At 43.5% G+C, this 21,640-nt stretch overlaps 2 protein-coding genes across 3 annotated transcripts in view; one reads left to right on the forward strand and one right to left on the reverse strand.

The window, feature by feature from the left end:
• The window catches only part of KIF15 (kinesin family member 15), a 930,781-nt gene extending 917,745 nt beyond the window's left edge, over positions 1-13,036 (reverse strand). For both annotated transcript variants that reach the window (XM_069211483.1, XM_069211481.1), the window contains exon 1: positions 12,786-13,036. In XM_069211483.1, coding sequence (XP_069067584.1) covers positions 12,786-12,804 — 19 coding nt within the window. In that variant the 5' untranslated portion in view covers positions 12,805-13,036. The remainder of the gene's footprint in view (positions 1-12,785) is intronic.
• Positions 13,037-13,532: 496 nt separating this feature from the next.
• Positions 13,533-21,640, forward strand: part of KIAA1143 (KIAA1143 ortholog) — a 59,789-nt gene continuing 51,681 nt past the window's right edge. Inside the window, exon 1 of the mRNA XM_069211484.1 lies at positions 13,533-13,726. Within this exon, the coding sequence (XP_069067585.1) occupies positions 13,619-13,726 (108 nt within the window). The 5' untranslated portion in view covers positions 13,533-13,618. The remainder of the gene's footprint in view (positions 13,727-21,640) is intronic.

Raw genomic sequence — 21,640 nt, forward strand, 5'->3', positions numbered from 1 at the left:
GTGATTTTCATGCAGGGTTTTTGGAATGTTGTGGTAAGATGCAATCTGAGGAAAAAAGAAAGGTTTAATGTTGATTACCCATTAACAGATAATACAAGTTGTTCCATATTCGGTCTTTCTCTTCACTCTGACCTAGCTCTTCAGATTTTACTTTGCTTTGGTGTTCTCTTGTGGATCTCTCTTTACAGCTCTTTGACTTGCTTGCCGTTATACTGACCCTGATCTCTTGATTCGGTTTTGGTTTTATTATATTACTGTATTTTGCCCTTTCCCAGTTACTTCTCTGACTAGTCTCCATTTCTTTCCTGAGTTTAGGGCTTATCAGCCTTACTTCCACTTGGCTTACATTCACTGTAGCCTATCTTTCCAAAACCAGTGAATATACACGCCTAGTGTATGTTCATCTTTAATATTTTTTTACCTTTTATTAACACTAAAATGCTGCATAAACTTTTAGTGGGTCGCTATACCTCCCGAGAGTCACTGTGATCAGATATGTAACATCAGCCAGAGTCATATTAACGAGCTCGCCATGCAGCTTGTCGCCCTCTCACTCCGTTCCCTACCCTTCCAGTGTTTGACCCTGTCTGTTGTGTCTTTTTTGACATGGAGAAGGACACACACTGGAGAGAAAGGAAGCTTTTTTGGCAGAAATCATGGGATAGAAAATGCAAATCTTGACAGGAAACCACCTTGCTAAAAATGGCTGCAACCCTGAAGAACAAGTTAGAAGGAAAATATGTCATCAAAATGGAAGAGCAGATGGAATATAATATATAAGCCAAGACACTGTAAGGGGATGGACAGAGCTACCCGCTGGGGCCTTGAATGGTTAAAGAAAGCACCACAGCATGTCATTAGGTGGCAGGTATGGGTGGATACAGCTGAACTGTAGAGGTTGCATCAACACCTGTAACGCAGCAGGATTTATGATGTCAGTTCATGCCCCACAGATCGGACCTGCAGAATGTGCACTGAAATGAAATTTCCTAAGTGCATAAGTGAAAAATGCCTAAACGGGTGTAGGAAGTTGGCTCTGTATATACTATTTCAAAGTAAGAAATAGTGTGCACAGAGTCCAAGGGTTCACCTTAGAGGTAAGATAGTGGCAAAAAGAGATAGTTCCAATGCTCTATTTGTGGTAGTGTTGTCAAGCAGTAGGCTTATCAGAGGGTAGTGTTGAGCATTTGTTGTACACACAAACACAGGCAATAAATGAGGAACACACACTCAAAGACAATTCCAGGGTAATAGGTTTTTATATAGAAAAATATATTTTCTTAGTTTATTTTAAGAACCACAGGTTCAAGATTTACAAACAACACTTTAAATGAAAGGTATTTCACTCCGGCATTCTAGGAACTTTGAATAATCACAATAGCATGTACAGTTTTGACAAAAATGGCAATAAGCTATTTTATAATTGGACACAGTGCACAAATCAACAGTTCCTGGGGGAGGTAAGTAAATGTTAAGTTCACAGGTAAGTAAAACATTTACAGGGTTCAAAGTTGGGTCCAAGGTAGCCCACCGTTGGGGTTCAAGGCAACCCCAATGTTACCACACCAGTAGCTCAGGGCCGGACAGGTGCAGAGGTCAAAGTGGTGCCCAAAACACATAGGCTTCAATGGAAATAGGGGTGCCCCGGTTCCAGTCTGCCAGCAGGGAAGTACCCGCGACTTCGGAGGGCAGACCAGGGGGGGTTTTGTAGGGCACTGGGGGAGGGGGGAACACAAGCAGGCACAGAAAGTACACCCTCAGTGGCACAGGGGCGGCCGGGTGCAGAGTGCAAACAGGCGTCGGGTTTTCAATAGGAATCAATGGGGGACCAGGGGTCTCTTCAGCGATGCAGGCAGGCACAGGGGGGGGGGGGCCTCCTCGGGGTAGCCACCACCTGGACTAGGCAGAGGGTCACCTGGGGGTCACTCCTGCACTGGAGTTCGGTTCCTTCAGGTCCTGGGGGCTGCGGGTGCAGTGTGGTTTCCAGACGTCAGGTTCCTTGAAGCAGGCAGTCGCGGTCAGGGGGAGCCTCTGGATTCCCTCTGCAGGCGCTGTGGGGGCTCAGTGGGGTCAACTCTGGCTACTCAGGGGCTCGCAGTCGCCGGGGAGTCCTCCCTGTAGTGTTAGTTTTCCACAGGTCGAGCCGGGGGCGTGGGGTGCAGAGTGGAACTCTCACGCTTCCGGCGGGAAACGTGTGCTCTATAAAAGTTGCTTCTTTGTTTCAAAAAGTTGCAGTTTCTTGAACAGGGCCGCTGTTCTCGGGAGCTTCTTGGTCCTTTAGATGCAGGGTAGTCCTCTGAGGCTTCAGAGGTTGCTGGACCCTGTTGGATGCGTCGCTGTTGCAGTTTTTCTTCGAAGTAGGGAGACAGGCCGGTGGGGCTGGGGCCAAATCAGTTGTCGTCTCCGTCTTCACTGCAGGGCTTCGGGTCAGCAGTCCTTCTTCTTCTTCTTCTTTAGGTTGCTGGAATCTATCTTCCTCGGTTCTGGGAGGCCCTAAATACTCAATTTAGGGGTGTGTTTAGGTCTGGGAGGGCAGTAGCCAATGGCTACTGGCCCTGAGGGTGGCTACACCCTCTTTGTGCCTCCTCCCTCTGGGGAGGGGGGCACATCCCTAATCCTCTTGGGGGAATCTTCTATATGCAAGATGGAGGATTTCTAAAAGTAAGAGTCACCTCTGCTCAGGACACCTTAGGAGCTGTCCTGACTAGGGAGTGACTCCTCCTTGTTTTCCTCATTATCTCCTCCAGCCTTGCTGCCAAAAGTGGGGGCAGTGGCCGGAGGGGCGGGCATCTCCAGTAGCTGGGGTGCCCTGTGGCGCTGTAACAAAGGGGGTGAGCCTTTGAGGCTCATCGCCAGGTGTTACAGTTCCTGCAGGGGGAGGTGAGAAGCACCTCCACCCAGTACAGGCTTTGTTCCTGGCCACAGAGTGACAAAGGCACTCTCCCCATGTGGCCAGCAACATGTCTGGTGTGTGGCAGGCTGGCAAAAACTAGTCAGCCCACACTGGAGTCGGGTATGTTTTCAGGAGGCATCTCTAAGATGCTCTCTGGGTGTATTTTTACAATAAAGTGCACACTGGCATCAGTGTGCATTTATTGTGCTGAGAAGTTTGATACCAAACTTCACAGTTTTCAGTGTAGCTATTATGGTGCTGAGGAGTGTGTGTATGACAGACTCCCAGACCATATACTCTTATGGCTACCCTGCACTTACAATGTTTAAGGTTTTGCTTAGACACTGTAGGGGCATAGTGCTCATGCACCTATGCCCTGACCTGTGGTATAGTGCACCCTGCCTTAGGGCTGTAAGGCCTGCTAGAAGGGTGACTTATCTATACCATAGGCAGTGTGAGGTTGGCATGGCACTCTGAGGGGAGTGCCATGTCGACTTAGTCATTTTCTCCCCACCAGCACACACAAGCTGGCAAGCAGTGTGTATGTGCTGAGTGAGGGGTCCCCAGGGTGGCATAAGACATGCTGCAGCCCTTGGAGACCTTCCCTAGCATCAGGGCCCTTGGTACCAGGGGTACCAGTTACAAGGGACTTACCTGGGTGCCAGGGTTGTGCCAATTGTGGAGACAAAGGTACAGTTTAGGGAAAGAACACTGGTGCTGGGGCCTGGTTAGCAGGGTCACAGCACACTTTCAAATCATAACCTGGCATCAGCAAAGGTAAAAAGGCAGGGGGTAACCATGCCAAGGGGGCATTTCCTTACACCGGGCAATACTGAGCTTAGGAACAGCCGAACAGCCAGGTTTTAAGCCAACACCTGAACTTCATCTGGGGGAGTAAGACTACAGATGATAAACTAAAGAATCCCATAGCTTAGTGACACAAAAAAACTGCACTCTTTACTACTGCCTGCAAAATAGTAATTGCAAACTTCTGGTCACAATCTGCGAACAGTATTTTTCCAACCAGTAATTACATTGTTTGAACTGACCTATGTACAAATAAGTTGGTTCAGAAAATTCAGATGCACATTGGGTCACAATCGAAACCACCTCATTATTATTGATGAGGTAGGTCATAAATTGTGACTCACTCTAATCTGGAGGCCATCACAGGAATGGCGGCCTGCTTGGGTTAGCACACCATTTCAATAAAGTAAATGTTTTTCTTTTTAAATAAAAGCGGCTCCATTTTGCTTAAAAGAAACAGGATTGCACGTAAAAAGAAAATCTTACTTTTTTGTTTGTTTGTTTGAATGTTGGCAGTGGTGCAGTGCACTACTGCCTATTCCCCAATAAACGTTTCTCTAAAATTCACAAATGGAATGGGGCCCTGAAGGGAACCCTTCCATTTTGTTGATAGGTATCCACCAAACAACAAGTATAATTTTATGTTTTTACCAGATTTCTGCTTTGAGACAAGATTTCGATCATTTTGGTACAAATTCCATATTTGGAAGGGACATCTACAACACGCCTCTTTGAGATATTGAATCAGTATCCAAGCTATTTTGAGAGTCAAATCAGAGCATTTGAGACTATTAAAATGCATTGTACATCCATCCCATAATTCCCAATTTCCATAAAGAAAACTGACACAGCTTTTGGGAGACATTGGGTTCATAAACCTTTTTTATGCATTTAAGAGTTTATCAGTCTACAAAATATCCCCCTATTTTAATGTACTCTAGTGCTCACTTTCGTAGAAGCAGCTGACCCTTCTTAGGCCAGGTGCAGTAAAACAAATATACATTTAACTGACAAATGTTAATGGTCATGTCTACTTTTCAACAGGGTAAGAACTCCCACTTTACTTATTTGCATAAATAACCACCAAACTGATTTTAATTAGAGCAAAAACACACTTCCACAGACAGTTTTGCCATTTCACATTTATTAGAAACTACGAAACACGTGCTTCACTTATCAGTTAGAAATAAGATGTATTTATGGGATTAGATCTGGTTTTATTTAGGGGTGTTCCCATCTTGAAAGTTTAACCTTTTTCTTTATTAAAAGTTGTGAGTTTGCATAGTGCTAAGCTTACAAATGTTTAATAAAAACATGAGGTGGGCTCAATCAGCCACACTTCAAGGGAAGAAGTAATTATTCCCTCTACTACAAGGGGGTATACAGAACATAATTGGTCTTCTGTTGCTTGAAAGCCTTTACCCATCGCCAACTCGAAATTCTGACGAACTATGCCAATGGTTAGACTTATTTGAATTATTACTCCCATCACCTTGTGTGTTTGGTGAAAGTACTGAGGTAGCAGAAATTTTAGTATTGTCCTTCGTGTCACAGTGATCATCTATATGTGACAGTTCATGCATTATGTTAATCAAAGTACTAATTGAACGGAACGTGATGCACTACGAAATCATTAGTGTGAATTCACCTTAGACTATTCACTTAAACCTATGTTGTATTGAGATTAAATTACATGTTTGAAGAATTAATCTGTCATTATGTTATATTTTAGAGTCTAAACTAACAGTTGGCATTAAAAGGATATTACATTTCTAATGGTGTTTTACATTTGTATACAATAATAGAGAAATGCAGTTCTATGCCACGTTAATGGAAATGTATTAACAGTCATTTTCTTTCAAGTTACTGTAACATGAATGCTAATAAATAATGATGAATTTATAGTTTGCATATTAAAATGTGCTTATTTGAATGCATTAATGTGCTGTTTTAATCCACTTGCATTAGCCTAAGAGAGGCCTGCTAGGTCCTGTATTCGTGACTGTGCTAAAAATGTCAAGTCATTTTGTTAATGTGTACCTTTCTTCCCGATTTTGGGCCTGTAAATTAAATGCTACTAGTGAGCCTGCAGCACTCACTGTGCCACTCAATTAAGTAGCCCCTTAACCAGATCTCAGTCCTGCCATTGCAGAGCTTGTGCGCATGCAGTATAAACTGCCATGTTAACTTGGTATGTGTTAGAAATTGGGTTTTTGGTTGGCAGTTAGGTTGCCCTCTGTCCAAGCAAGAACCCTCACTCTAGTCAGGGTAAGTCACACACAATCCAAAATCAGCCTGTGCTCACCCTCCGGTAGCTTGGCACGAGCAGTCAGGCTTAACTTAGAAGGCAATGTGTAAAGCATTTGTGCAATAAATCATACAACACCATAGCATAACACCACAAAAATACACCACACAGTATTTAGAAAAATATATAATATTTATCTGGGTATCTTCAGGTCAAAACGATCAAAGATGCAATATGAATTTGTAAAGATATCACTGAAAAGTGATATAAAGTGTCTTAAGTCTTTAGAAAGTAAACAGAGTCTCTTTCATACACAAAGTACCTGGTTTCTGGTGGAAAATCTCCTCAGAGGGCCACAAAGGAAGAGGTGCGTGGAAAAAGGGTGTGTGCGTCGATTTCTCCCCAGCACACACGGACTTGCGTCGTTATTTTCCACGCGGGAAAGTCGGGCGTCGTTTTCCGGCGCGCGGACAGTCTCTTTCTGTGGGTCGCGGGGATTACCAGATGTCCCGGGTCTGTGCGTGGATTTTCCTGCTTGTTTTCCGGCTGCACGTCGTTCTGCGGGGCTGCGCGTCGAAGTTTCGATCTCACGGCAGGCGTCGCGTCGATTTCTCCTGCGGAGTCGGGCGCCGTTGTCCTTGCGAGGCCGTGCGTCAAAGTTTTGATCTCACGGCAGGCGTCGCGTCGATTTCTCCTGCGGAGTCGGGCGGCGTTGTCCTTGCGTCAAAGTTTCGGTCGTCCCGAAGGCGTCGCGTTGATCAGCGTCGGTGTGCGGCGTTTTTCTTGCCGCGGAACAAGTTGTGCGTCGAAAAGTTCGGCGCACGGAGCGTCCAAGAGGAAGAGTGAAGTCTTTTTGGTCCTGAGACTTCAGGGAACAGGAGGCACGCTCTATCCAAGCCCTTGGAGAGCACTTTTACAGCCAGGCAAGAGTTCAGCAAGGCAGCAGGCCAACAGCAAGGCAGCAGTCCTTTGTAGAAAAGCAGACCAGTGAGTCCTTTGAGCAGCCAGGCAGTTCTTCTTGGCAGGATGTAGTTTCTGGTTCAGGTTTCTTCTCCAGCAAGTGTCTGATGAGGTAGGGCAGAGGCCCTGTTTTATACTAAGTTGTGCCTTTGAAGTGGGGGTGACTTCAAAGAGTCTCTAAGAAATGCACCAAGTTCCCTTTCAGCTCAATCCTGTCTGCCAGAGTCCCAGTGGCAGTCCTTTGTGTGAGGGCAGGCCCTCCACCCTCCCAGCCCAGGAAGACCCATTCAAAATGCAGATGTATGCAAGTGAGGCTGAGTACCCTGTGTTTGGGGTGTGTCTGAGTGAATGCACAAGGAGCTGTCAACTAAACCTAGCCAGACGTGGATTGAAGGGCACAACAAGTTTTTAGTGCAAAGAAATGCTCACTTTCTAAAAGTGGCATTTCTAGAATAGTAATATTAAATCCGACTTCACCAGTCAGCAGGATTTTGTATTACCATTCTGGCCATACTAAATATGACCTTCCTGCTCCTTTCAGATCAGCAGCTGCCACTTCAACAGCGTATGAGGGCAGCCCCAATGTTAGCCTATGAAAGGAGCAGGCCTCACAGTAGTGTAAAAACGAATTTAGGAGTTTCACACTACCAGGACATATAACTACACAGGTACATGTCCTGCCTTTTACCTACACAGCACCCTGCTCTAGGGGTTACCTAGGGCACACATTAGGGATGACTTATAGGTAGTAAAAGGGGAGTTCTAGGCTTGGCAAGTACTTTTAAATGCCAAGTCGAAGAGGCAGTGAAACTGCACACACAGGCCTTGTAATGGCAGGCCTGAGACAGGTTTAAGGGGCTACTGAGGTGGGTGGCACAACCAGTGCTGCAGGCCCACTAGTAGCATTTAATCTACCTGCCCTAGGCACATGTAGTGCACTCTACCAGGGACTTACAAGTAAATTAAATAGTCAATCATGGATAAACCAATCAGTAGTACAATTTACCCGGAGAGCATATGCACTTTAGCACTGGTTAGCAGTGGTAAAGTGCCCAGAGGTCAAAAGCCAACAACAACAGGTCAGAAAAAATAGGAGGAAGGAGGCAAAAAGTTTGGGGATGTCCCCGTCAAAAAGCCAGGTCCAACAGTATGCTAAACCTATTGCCAGGGCTAAACCTTCCCTTTTTATACATATACAGCACCTCTAAGGTAAGCCTTATATGACCCGCAGGGCAGAGTGCAGTGTATATAAAAAGGCAGGACGTGTACATGCCCAGGTACTGGAAAACTCCCAAATCAGTTTTTCACTACTGCAAGGCCTATCTCTCCCACAAACTAACATTGGGATTATCTTATTACATTTTATAAGTGTAGTTCCCAATCTGGAAGAGATACTTTTCTCAAGTTTGGTGTCTCTGAACTCACAATTTAATATCATAACTTATGGTGACGTTGGATCTTAAATTGCAGTTCTGAAACTACCACTTTTAGAAAGTTAGCATTTTCTTACTTTAGCCATTTGGTGCTAACTGCCCATCTCCAATACAAGTCTGGGGTAGGAAAACAGCTGGATAGCCACACACAAAAGGGAACTTAGGTGTGGCTGGCAGGCCTGATGGGCAAACCTGGGCAGGGTGGGAGGGATGTTCTGACACATCTGAATGGGCAGTGTCCTGCCACATGTAATGGGCTACATACCCCCCTGTAGTAAGCCTGGAGCCAGGGCAGGTATTGAGACCCTCAGTGCACTTCAAAGACCTTTCTTTGAAGTCACCCCCACTTCAAAGGCACAATTGTGTATAAGAACTGGACCTCTGACACCACCAGCTCAGTCCAACTCTGAACCTGTAGATACTCTGCCAGGAAGAAGGATTGTTGTGTTGTTACAAGGACTGCCTCTCTGCTAATCTACTACTCTGCTGGACTCCTGCTTTGCTGAGATGACCTGCTGACTGCTGCTCTCCTGCCTGGGACTGAGAAGGTCTGAACCTGGAGCTCTAAATGTCAGAACCAGTGACTCTGAGGGCTTGCCTCCGGTTTTCTGAAGTCTCAGGGACACAAAAAGACTTCCAACACTCCCGCCACAACTTCTGGACCTGTCTTCAACCAGCTCCTTGCCATCAAGAGGCACCCCTCTAGTCCTGGGCCCTTAAGTGTTTTTGTGGCTCCTGAAATTCAGTTTTGGGGCTCTTTTTGACCGCAAATATGCCCGCTCACTCTGGGACTCCGCCGCTCACACAAAGAATCAGCGTGAGCCACCTCAAGTTAGTTTCTTTGCACTGCAAGCAGCGCTTGTCACAGCCGCGAGGCTCCAGTCCGCAATGCCCAGGCAAATCTTCGCACCGTTGGCCAACCGCAAGGAGAGGGTGAGCGCGCTCTGGAAATGTAGTAAGCTCGAACTGCACTACTGATCATAGTTCCGGTATAAAAATGTGTACACACATTTGCAAAGTTTAACAATATGAGGCTGCGTGTAATGCTCCAGAATGCTCTCTGATTAGATGCAAATATTTGCCAAAGCTTGAAAGCAAGATTGAGGATTCTTAGCTTTCAAAATCAAAATGTTCATTTAAAAAAAAAAATAATAATAAATAAAAAAAAAACACGCAACTAGGAAAAAAAACGTTTTGCTAAACGACTATGAAATGTTAGGTTTATTTCTTTGAAGCATCAGTTAGTAAAATATGTTGATGCATGGTAGTATTTCCCAAAAATGTATCCATAATCAGCTTAACCAGTTTTAACACGATTATGGGAAACATGAAAATAAACAAGCATTGGCAAAGCCAGTGAGTTCGACATTGATCAACAGCCTTTTGGTTTTGTCAATGTGTGTCTTGCTTTGACATGGTTTTTGTAAAACATTTTATTGTGGGAGCTGTTGGGCCCTCACTATTATACCAAACACTGGCAAAAACTAAAAATATTTAACAAAAACTATGTTGTGTGCCGATACGCACCTTGTGAAAGAGCACAATGCTGTCACTCATTGTGAAGCCAGCTAGCAGAAGAGAGAATTTTTTTTATTAAAACAAGATCTTGGTTAATATCAGACCTAATTAGGGGCATGATTCTTAAAGAAAGTCACTAAAGTGCACCCATGGTACATGTTTTTGCATTAGTGCAGATTTATGACTTTCATGAATTCACAAAAGTGGGCCAGGAAATTTTACTCCTAGAAAATATTTGTGAACTGCATTTTAGCATGAGCAACTATGCATGTGTAGATTTGCTCATGCTAATATCTGTTGAGTGTTTACAAGTTCACTTTCTTCCAACCATTTTTGTTCCCAATCCTGGGAGAAGTTTTAATTCTGCCCTTGTCAGGAGTACATTTCCAGCCTCAGTATGGAAAAAGACAAAAGAAGAATGGGTGAAAATCCCTAAAACATGCAAGTTAGCAGGTTTGCATAGATTCACATGGGCATCTCATCCCTAGAACTATTGCTCACTGCTACTTCCAGACCCATTATGTGATCTGTGAAAAGGTAGCAAAAGGAAATTGCTAGTACTCAAACTGCACTTTTGTATGAGCCCTTGCATAATCAGAGAGGCTAATATCAGAGCTAATATGTAATGAAATTGTTGACATAATTTGTAGCTGCACTAATTGGCACCTTCGGGTCAAGTGGATTTGTTTACAGGACAAGTAGATTTATGATAGCCTGTTCCCTGGACAAATAGATATTGTGTTAAATTGCACACCCCTGGTTACAATCTTGACTTCACAAGTAAAATGCATCCAATTTGTAGAGAGGCTGTGGGTTCAGGTGAGTCTATCTAAAAAACAAATCATGGCTACTTGTGGTCAGTGTGCGCCAGTCAAAACCACAGCAAGGCGCTGCATCTAGATAGTAGTGTAGCTTGTGCGGAACCTTTATTGGGAGGTAAGGGGAAATGCCTGCAGCATGTCTAAAACTGTACTGATTTCTGCAGCACAGAGATGCAGCCCTGCTGTGAAGCTAGCATTGGGGAGGGCTGAGTGATAAAGCACTCTAGGAACAGATTGTGCAGCAAACATTTTGCAGGCTGCGATTTCCCAAGTGCAATTCTCAAATACTTAATGGAAACAGTATAATTTTAAGATAAATAACAACCAGTGCTTTAAATGGGCTGGTACTGTCCAGAACTGAGTACCGAAACTTTTTTTTATTTTGAGAGGGAGAGTACCTGCACTTCTCAAGAAAAACGTAATACTTTTCATTGGAGAGTACCGGCTCTTCTCAGAAACAAGCAGGTACTCTGCTACTGAGTACCCTCACTTCTATTTTTCCATTTCAAGTACTGATAACAACACAACAGATTTGTTTGTAATGCGCACGTTCACCCCTTGGAGCAACTTTATACTGAACAACAAGCGTTTATTGTTTCCCAATTCAATGGTACTGACTACATTGACCTTCGAAAGCTGGGCTGGGTGAACCCATCGAGATATGTACCTTTGACAAAGATTAAAGACAGGTTTCAATAGTAGATACATTAGTCCACTAAACAACCAGACCTGGCATTCCATTACAATACATGCTAATAGACCCGATTCAAGTGGTAGACTCCCAGTATTTGAAGCAAACAAAATGCTTTATTTTGGCTGTCTCCCATCAGAAAATGACTCACATTCAATAGAAGTCAATATGTGAAATACATTCTCCTGATGAGGTTTTTTAATTCTTCCACTTAACTCTCTTGAAACGTTGGAGTGTATGCATTTACTGGTAAAAGAAAGGCAACCAGTGCCCATTCTCCTTGCAGCGAACACTAGCTTTCACTACTAAACAAACCCGCTCGGCCATTTCCAGGTCTGCCAAATCATACAGTGCCATCGTGTGTCACAGGATATCTGCTCCCTTCATGCGGTCATCTGGTGAAGAGCCAATTTCACACAGAGGCTGGGATAGTCAGATGGAAACCCAGCACTGAGTACGGTTCACAGTTGTCTTTGGAGACTCTACAGAACGGATATCTATTAAGCAGTGTCAAAACACCCCAGAACACCGGGGGGCTTTGCAAGCTTTTTTGGGGGGGGATGGGGGAACTTGGTGTGTGCATAAGTACCTATCATGCAGTACTCAGCATGAGCCCATGTCGTCCAAGAACCCTCTCATCCTCTCACAGATTATTTTTAAGTTGGCAGATGTGATATTTAGTACCAGAGGAATACCGAGAATTATCTTTTTCCATCACTGAATAAAAAAATGTGTCTTCAAAATAATACAGTTTAAAGAAGCTGGAGTTCTACCAAAAAGATGCTTTTATACTACTGAAAATAACACCGCTAATTTTTCAGAGCCATCATGTCCGTGAAAAAAAGATAGTTTGTGTTACTGCTTAAGCAGTTAAAGAACTTTTCAGCTATTCAAAGACTGTTTCTATACCATTATTGTGCACAAAGCTGGGTAATCTCTTCATTGGCATAGCCGCTTTTATCTCCATTAAAACGTGCTAGTCAAAGTGTCACATATAAGGAGAAGAAATGTCTCACAGAAACACAATGAAAACATGCAAATGTCACACAAACTGAAAACCTCGCAACCGTGGACATTGCTGTCGGACTCTGGCTGTGAGCCTCAGTTTGAACTTTCTCAATAGCTTCACATGATTGTAATATTGTTTGGACACGGGAAGCCTCATGTAAACAAACGTTTAGGGTCAAATTACTTTAATTTCAGTCTGGTGTCTCACATTTTCTCTCTGACTGTAGAATGTCTTGCTATTGAGAAGCCACATGCTGAACTGACAGTAGACGTGAGTGACAGCACCTCTAGTGTTTTCAACTCTTTGGACACATATCGTAACAGACCATAGTGCTTTACAACACGCTGCGTTTACATGCAAATCCCGACATGTTTCTGACACAACGAGCACCTCACCGGTGCCTACCTTTAGTTACAGGCGCCATCCGGACTGCAAACTCAGCAGACACGTCTGCCAAATAGTCCTTTAGAATCACAATCAACAAACCGAACGCAGATCTGGCAAGATGGCGATCTTTAAATTTGGCGCTAAAGCAGCGAAGCGAACTACAGACCAGACCGCCCCTTAAAGCAGGAAACTAGAACACTTCCCGTGAAGCTAGCTCCTGTGCTGCATGTCCGATAACTGTCATCTAGTAGAAACAAAAGAAAGACAAAATCAACAAGGTCCAACCGAAGCTCTTGGAAGGGCGCATTTATCTGTATTTCAGCAAGCATGGGGATCGCGGACTTGACTGCAAACTCTAGAGCCCTTTTAATTATTTAATACCTAGGGCAGAGTAACTCGAGTCAGTCACTTAAAGTTTTATCCCAGGGAACTAATAACTTTGCATCCTAGAGATAGTAGCCCAGAAAATAAAATGCCGAAGTAATTTAGACATTTGCACACGCCTCAAACCCGGCTTTACTCATTATTACAAGGGCTTTTTTATACTATGCCGTTTCACCAGGGCTCACCAATGGAACCAAACATGAATGTATAAATCTCATTGTATTGAGTAGTGAGACATCTAGGCGACTGTATAGATATCACTGAAGTATTCCCTTTCGAAGATGGCTGCTGCGAACACCTTTTGTAACGAAAGATGGCCGCCTTCAAGCCACACGAATTCTATTACAGTTCGAGGGTCATGCCCGCCCACCCCTGTCACGTGACACATATTCTGTTATCTTGCCGACTTAATTATATCCAGGGCATTGTGTTCAATGGACCACTAGTGACTCTTTCTTCGTCCCATCATGAGCAAAAGAAATCAAGTGTCGTACGTGCATCCCGCTGAACCAGCCTTTCTGACAAAGTTCAAGAAAGACGTGGGGTTTAAAGAGGGGCCTAACGTAGATACTAAGGTGAGTGTTGTTGGAGAAAGTATTGACATGCGGAACGGGGTGAGTTTTAATAGGGGGCCGTACGAAACGTAACATAGATTTGAAGATTCTGACCAGGTCGAGCTCAACAGAGGGAGAGGTTGCACACGGAGAGGAATAGTGACCCGAAATTATGACCCACAAGGAGAACCAGTGGGGACGCTTCGGGCGACATGGGGAAGCAGGCTAAATGAGTTGAAATAACATAACACGCTAAGAATGACTCACTTACAAATATAGGGGATAAAAATAAGAAAGAGAAGACGAAGTAGGTAAAGGGGATACTAATGTGCAGGTATGTTGTGATAGGTTCTTTAAATGCTGGTGCAGTGACACGTCACTTAATTGTTTTTTCCAACAAAAAAAAAACGTGATACGCCGCAAAACAATTAGAGATTTGGTCTTTAGGTGTTTACTTACTCGGATGAGAGAGAGAAGGGCAATAAAGATTAACCATGCCATAACGAAGTGGGTGAGGTGTCCTTTTTTGTATTGTATTGTAATAGTATTTATATAGCGCTTACTACCCCTGATGAGGCGTCGAAGCGCTTTTCGGCGAGTAGCATGCTACTCCGCAACCCAACAAGAATTAGTGATGGATTAGTATCAGGAAATATGAGTACAGTTTTAGTATTATTATGAGTTAATTTGAGCCGCGGATATGAGAGTTTGTTAGTTAGATTGACTGGAGTAATGGAGGGGTGGAGGAGGAAAGAATCCAGAAGTGTTAATTGGTATTATATGGTAATAAGATTTGGGTTTGGGATGAGTAAAGGGGGATGGAGGAGGGAAGGGTCTGTGGAAGGGGTTAGGGAGATCATAGTAGCAGGGTGAGATAAATGAGGGCAAATTTAGTAGGGTTGTTTGGGAGGCCATGGTAATAAAGTGCGGTTTGGTGAGTTAGATGTGGAAGCGGAGGGAAGAGCTTAGGCAGAGTTAATTAGGAGATGAAAGTAGTAGAATGGATTTGGGATGAGTCAGAGTGGGAATGGAGGATAGATTGATAGAGACATGACATATGATGATGGGTAGATAAGTGTGATATAAGATGAAAGCAGGGATTCATAGATATCTAGTATATAACAACCCACCCAGGAGACATGCAAAGACCCACGAACATGCCAGGCACAGAACATCATATATATATATATATATATATATAGATATATATATACATACACACACACATGAATATGCACACACAATACATATCTAGAACCATGGTTAAATATACTTAAACAGGTTTAAAGAGTGTGTGTGTATTTTATTGTTATGACATAGTAGCAATACATATTTTCTAAAGAACTATACATAACTAGAAATATACACATAATCAGAAAAAAATATTTAGCAACATAGGCATATGCAGTCCATAGTTGTTTGAATATGGTGGTTATGAAGGAAAGAGCCAACTCTTGAGTAGTTTTTTCAAGACAAGAAAGTTATCTGTGGCTCTTATAGTTGGGGGTAGTGAATTCCATAGTTTGGCTGCTTGAACGGAGAAGGATGTACCACCTATAGTCTTTTGTTATGTTATGTGCTTACTGCTGGCATCTGCAGTAAACTGAAAGACGCTAACTCAAACTTGGCCCTTCCCAAGCCAGTAAATTGAGTACTGTTAATTCGGGTAACAGCATATGTTTTATAGCATATAGAAAGGGCAGAAGTGAAATACTTAGCACTACATAAAAGGTGCTAATATAATCACTGTTATAAGTATGTGTTATATTTTATCTCATTCAACAAATCTTGGAGTAAGCTATGATGCTTCGTCCACAGCCTGTCTCCCCAGAGAGTCAAGGAAATGGAATCTTTGCTAACATTTTTGATCAACCGTGTCCAGGGGCTAGGGCCCTGCGTTAGCCAATAGTAACTGCATAACCAAAGACTGCCCATGCTTCTGTGACTACACCTAGACAAACTCTTTACTGATTACCTGTCAATTACAAGATTCACTTCCAAAGCCTTTGCATTTTACACAAATTCAAATATGACAAACCCAAACATCGCTACAGAACAAGATTCTAAAATAAAGTTCACCAGGACCACAGCTATAATTTACTCCAGCAAGGTTCTTCAAGATGGCTACAGTGGGGGCAGCCTTCAGGTGTGACTGCTGGGCACCTTCCTCACCATTTAGAACGTTTCAAGACTTATTTTCTAAAACTCTCCACCCTTCTCTCCAGTCGGGCTTCCCAGCACACAGAACAGCTGGTTTGTGGTGGTCTACTATATGAATGTCCTTATTTATTTAATAATTTTTCATTAATAAGTTGAAGATAAAGTAGCTTAACCCCTTCGCTGCCGGGCCTTTTCCCCCTCTTGTGCCGAGCCTTTTTTTGGCTATTTGGTGCAGTTCGCGCTTAGGCCCTCATAACTTTTTGTTCACATAAGCTACCCACGCCAAATTTGCGTCCTTTTTTTCCAACATCCTAGGGATTCTAGAGGTACCCAGACTTTGTGGGTTCCCCAGAAGGAGGCCAAGATATTAGCCAAAATACAGTGACAATTTCGTTTTTTTCAAAATAATTGAAAAAAGGGGCTGCAGAAGAAGGCTTGTGTTTTTTTTTCCCCTGAAAATGGCATCAACAAAGGGTTTGCAGTGCTAAAATTCCCAGTTTTCAGGAACAGGCAGACTTGAATCAGAAAACCCAAGCTTTCAACACAATTTTGGCATTTTACTGGGACATACCCAATTTTTACGATTTTTTTTTTTTGTGCTTTCAGCCTCCTTCCAGTCAGTGACAGAAATGGGCGTGAAACCAATGCTGGATCCCAGAAACCAAAACATGTCTGAAAAGTAGACAAAATTCTTGAATTCAGCAAGGGGTAATTTGTGTAGATCCTACAAGGGTTTCCTACGGAAAATAACAACTGAAAAAAAATAATATTGAAATTGAGGTGAAAAAAAACTGCAATTTTTCTTTACGTTTTACTCTGTAACTTTTTCCTGCAATGTTAAATTTTTGAAAGCAATATACCGTTACGTCTGCTGGACTCTTCGGGTTGCGGGGATATATAGGACTTGTAGGTTCATCAAGAACTCTAGGTACCCAGAGTCAATAAATGAGCTGCACCCTGCAGGGGGTTTTCATTCTATACCGGGTATACAGCAATTCATTTGCTGAAATATAAAGAGTAAAAAATAGCTATCAAGAAAACCTTTGTATTTCCAAAATGGGCACAAGATAAGGTGTTGAGGAGCAGTGGTTATTTGCACATCTCTGAATTCCGGGGTGCCCATACTAGCATGTGAATTACAGGGCATTTCTCAAATAGACATCTTTTTTACACACTCTCTTATATTTGGAAGGAAAAAATGTAGAGAAAGACAAGGGGCAATAACACTTGTTTTACTATTCTATGTTCCCCCAAGTCTCCCGATAAAAATGGTACCTCACTTGTGTGGGTAGGCCTAGCGCCCGTGACAGGAAATGCCCCAAAACACAACGTGGACACTTCCCATTTTTTGACAGAAAACAGAGGTGTTTTTTGCAAAGTGCCTACCTGTAGATTTTGGCCTCTAGCTCACCCGGCACCAAGGGAAACCTACCAAACCTGTGCATTTTTGAAAACTAGAGACCTAGGGGAATCCAAGATGGGGTGACTTGTGGGGCTCTGACCAGGTTCTGTTACCCAGAAACCTTTGCAAACCTCAAAATTTGGCTAAAAAAACACAATTTCCTCACATTTCGGTGACAGAAAGTTCTAGAATCTGAGAGGAGCTACAAATTTCCTTCCACCCAGCGTTCCCCCAAGTCTCCAGATAAAAAATGATACCTTACTTGTGGGTAGGCCTAGCGCCCGCGACAGGAAATGCCCCAAAACACAACATGGACACATCCCATTTTTTGACAGAAAACAGAGGTGTTTTTTGCAAAGTGCCTACCTGTAGATTTTGGCCTCTAGCTCAGCCGGCACCTAGGGAAACCTACCAAACCTGTGCATTTTTGAAAACTAGAGACCTAGGGGAATCCAAGATGGGGTGACTTGTGGGGCTCTGACCAGGTTCTGTTACCCAGAATCCTTTGCAAACCTCAAAATGTGGCTAAAAAAACCACATTTTCCTCACATTTCGGTGACAGAAAGTTCTGGAATCTGAGAGGAGTCACAAATTTCCTTCCACCCAGTGTTCCCCCAAGTCTCCCGGTAAAAATGATACCTCACTTGTGTGGGGGTGGGCCAGGTGCCTGCAACAGAATAAGGCCAAAAACTTGTAGAGATAGAGGGGATAGCACAGCGAGTTGATAAGGACATATTCTTCTTTTATACATCTTTAGGCTGACTCTGCTTTGGGGACCCACACAATTGAGGTGTCGTTTTACTTGGGAGACTGAGGGGAAAGCTGGGGAGTAGGAATTTTGTGCTGGAGCGGTGATCGTACAAATGAAAGTCAGGAAAATATGCTTTTTTGAGCGAATTTTGAGGTTTGCAGAGGAGTCTGGGTAAGAAAATGTTGGGGGATCCACGCAAGCCACACCTCCCTGGACTCCTTGGGGTGTCTAGTTTAAAAAAATGTCTGGGTTTGGTAGGTTTCCCTAGATGAAGGTTGCACCCAGGATCAAAAACATAGGTGCCCCCTCCCCCCAAACAGTTAGTTTTGTAATATATCATTTTGATGTGTCCACATACGTCTGTGATGTGCCAAACACTAAAACTGTGAAAAGAAACGCATTTAGGTTATGTGAAAAAGACCCCTCACCCACCAACCAAGTTGGTGGCATGCTTCATCATCGGGGTCCCACCCGAGGCACCTAGCGTGTCACAGGTGTGCTGCGATGCCTGATTACAGCGGAGCAGATTTTGTCATTTTTACCACACATACTGGTTGGATTTGGCTTGAGGGTGAGTGATGGTTCAGTGGATCAAATGTTATTAACAAGAGATTTCACAAAAATGAAATGCACTGTTAATAACTGAAAGCCCAAAAAACTGAACCAATGACTCACAGCTCGTGAGCTGTAAAGCCACGGCAAGGCACCAACCGCTTTACAGTCCATTCACACACCTTTCATACTTGACACGCACAAGACCATTCACACCGCCAGCCACGGGCCCAGCACATTACAAGACTCACATCGACAGACAGCGCCACTCAAGGGTCCATCACTTACATACGCCCACATGCCTGATACAACAATCACACCAGCTGATGGGAGTGTGTGGACTGGTGTTTGGCTGGCAGTGTGTTGCAGTATCCAACAGCAAGTCAATATGTACACTATGTACACCCTCAGCCAAGCCCCACTCCACACACAATGGCATAATTTTTCTTTTTTTTCAAACAAAGAAACCCCTAACTAATTAGAAATAATTACAAAACTACAAACACAAAAGCTCTAAGTACATGACAGAAATGCTAACCATGAAACTGAACACATGAAAATACAAAACAGACATGAGTTTACACTCATGGTTGTTTCCAGTAATTCTTCTGGGTGTGGTAATTCTTAAAACAACCACCCACACCCTCCGGATACCTCTTTGAAAACACACTCTACATTTCTTAGCTGGAAAGTCTTTTTTGGGTGTGGGAGGAATGTGCTCAGCAAAGTGGCGATCTTTCAATGTAGCCACATCCTCCACCACTGCTTCTCTAGGAACTCTGGCCTGTTCCACCACAACAAGGCTCTCTATCACTGACTCCTGAAATTTCACAAATGGCATCTTTGACTCTGGAGACCTATCCTTAAACACAATAAAAGCATTAAAAGTTGCTAAGGGGAAGAGGTGAATTGCTAACTTCTTATACCAAATGTAAGACTTATGAATAGCAGTATAAGGTTCCAACATCTGATCAACTCTATCTACACCTCCCATGTGCTTATTATAATCTAAAATGCACACAGGTTTGCGCACTTCAGCAACCTGGCCCCAAACAGTCACGGGGGAAGTACTCTCATCATGGATGGTACTTAGCATGCAGACATCCCTCCTGTCTGAAAACTTCAAAGCTAGCAGCTCATCATTCCGCAAGGCACTGCACTGTCCCCTCTCAAGTTTTTTTTTTTTTACAGACAAGCTCCCTTGGATAGCCTTTCCGGTTACAACAAATTGTGCCACAAGCAACAGTGTCCACTCTAAACAATTCCTCGAACAACTGCACTCCAGTGTAAAAGTTATCTACATACAAATGGTGACCTTTTGTTTACCAAGTTGCCACACAATCTTCTCAGTAACTCCAAAAGTGGAAGGACAACCAGGAGGGTCAATACTGGAATCCCTACCAGTGTAGACACAGAAATTATACACATATCCTGTACTACTTTCAGACAGCATATACAATTTAATTCCACATCGTGCCCTCTTGCTAGGAATGTACTGCCTAAAAACCAAACAACCCTTGAAGAGGACCAAAGACTCGTCCACAGCTATTTCTTTGCCTGGAACATAGACCTCTGAAAACCGATCTACAAAATGATCAAGGACAGGCCTAATCTTAAAAAGACGGTCAGAATCAGGGTGATCCTGTGGCAAGGGTAATGCATTGTTAATAAAATGCAGCATCCTAAGAAGAAGCAAATACTGATTACGACTCATTGTTGCAGGAAATATAGCTGTTGCCATCAAGGGACTAGTAGACCAATAAGCAGCCAGTGACTGCTTCCTTATCAACCCCATCAAAATAGTCGGACCTAAAAACCTTTTCATCTCCTCCAGATTTGTGGGAATCCACTGGGCATCTCTAGAGTGCGGCCTAAGTCTAGCAGCGTTGTCCCTCAAATACTGCTCCGCATACAAATTAGTCTGCTCAACAATCTCTTCCAAAAACACATCATCCACAAATAACTGAAATAAATTGACAGGCAAAAAGTTCTCAGTATTGACTCTACCCCCCCGGGAGACCAGTAAAGGCAGGCAACTCTGGCTGCTCCATGTTTGGGGCAACCCAGAGTTCCGGTCTTCTAACGGGAAATCTTTCAGCCCCAGGTTGCTGCACTAATGGCACATCAGTGTCCTCCTCTGAAACAGGCCCTTCATCTGCACTGAGTGTGGCTTCCTCATCAGAAGATTCCTCTCCGACAGAAACTTCACTGCCAGAATGCCTCACTTCCTCCTCTGCCTCAGAAGCAGAGTCCGTCTCATAATCATGATCAGACAATGACTCAAAAAGCGTACCAACCACCTGCTGAGTGGTCATCCTGCGGCTAGCCATGATCTTTCCTACTAAAATTAACTGGACAAATGTTCCACCAACAACCAGCACTGTGTAAGATAAGTAATAAAGTGTAGCTTTATTAGTAAGAGTTATAAACTCAAAAACTATACCGCTCACTTGCCTGAAAAAGCTTGAATCACCAGCAACTACTCTGCACAGACACAGCAATCGCCAATGATATCCCACTAAAAAGAAAGAACGAAAGAAAAGCAAATCAGAAATAAGACAACACAAATATAATTGTGCACAAATCTAAGGACAATTTCACACAAACCTGCATTTAGTACACCACCTACAAACATGTCATTCATGCATGGCAACAATGCTCCTTTGGAGTAAATTGTTTCTACTTACCTAAAACATGCAACTATGCAAACCGCAGGTCAACCACTGCCAAAACCGCAAGAAGCCACAGAAAAGAAAGCAAAAGCTTTGAACTAGAACAAAAGGGAGGAAAAAAATTATCACAAATGCAAATTCTTCGTCAGTTGACAAACATCCCACCATCAAGCATTTAGAAATTGGTGCCTAAGTGGTTTTTGCCATAGGGGCAGATGGGCCTACTAAAAAAATAGGCCTATCTGCCCCAAGGAGGGCAGAAAATACCTTTAGTAGTGTGTCCCCAAGGGCCCACCCCCAAACAAAAAACAAACCACACACACACACTATCCCTGTGCCTACGTGGCTTCTGCCCCACTTGGGGGCAGATGGGCCTAAAAAAAAAATAGGCCCATCTG

The sequence above is a fragment of the Pleurodeles waltl genome, chromosome 10, assembly GCF_031143425.1.
Source record: "Pleurodeles waltl isolate 20211129_DDA chromosome 10, aPleWal1.hap1.20221129, whole genome shotgun sequence".
NCBI classification, from domain to species: Eukaryota; Metazoa; Chordata; class Amphibia; order Caudata; family Salamandridae; genus Pleurodeles; species Pleurodeles waltl.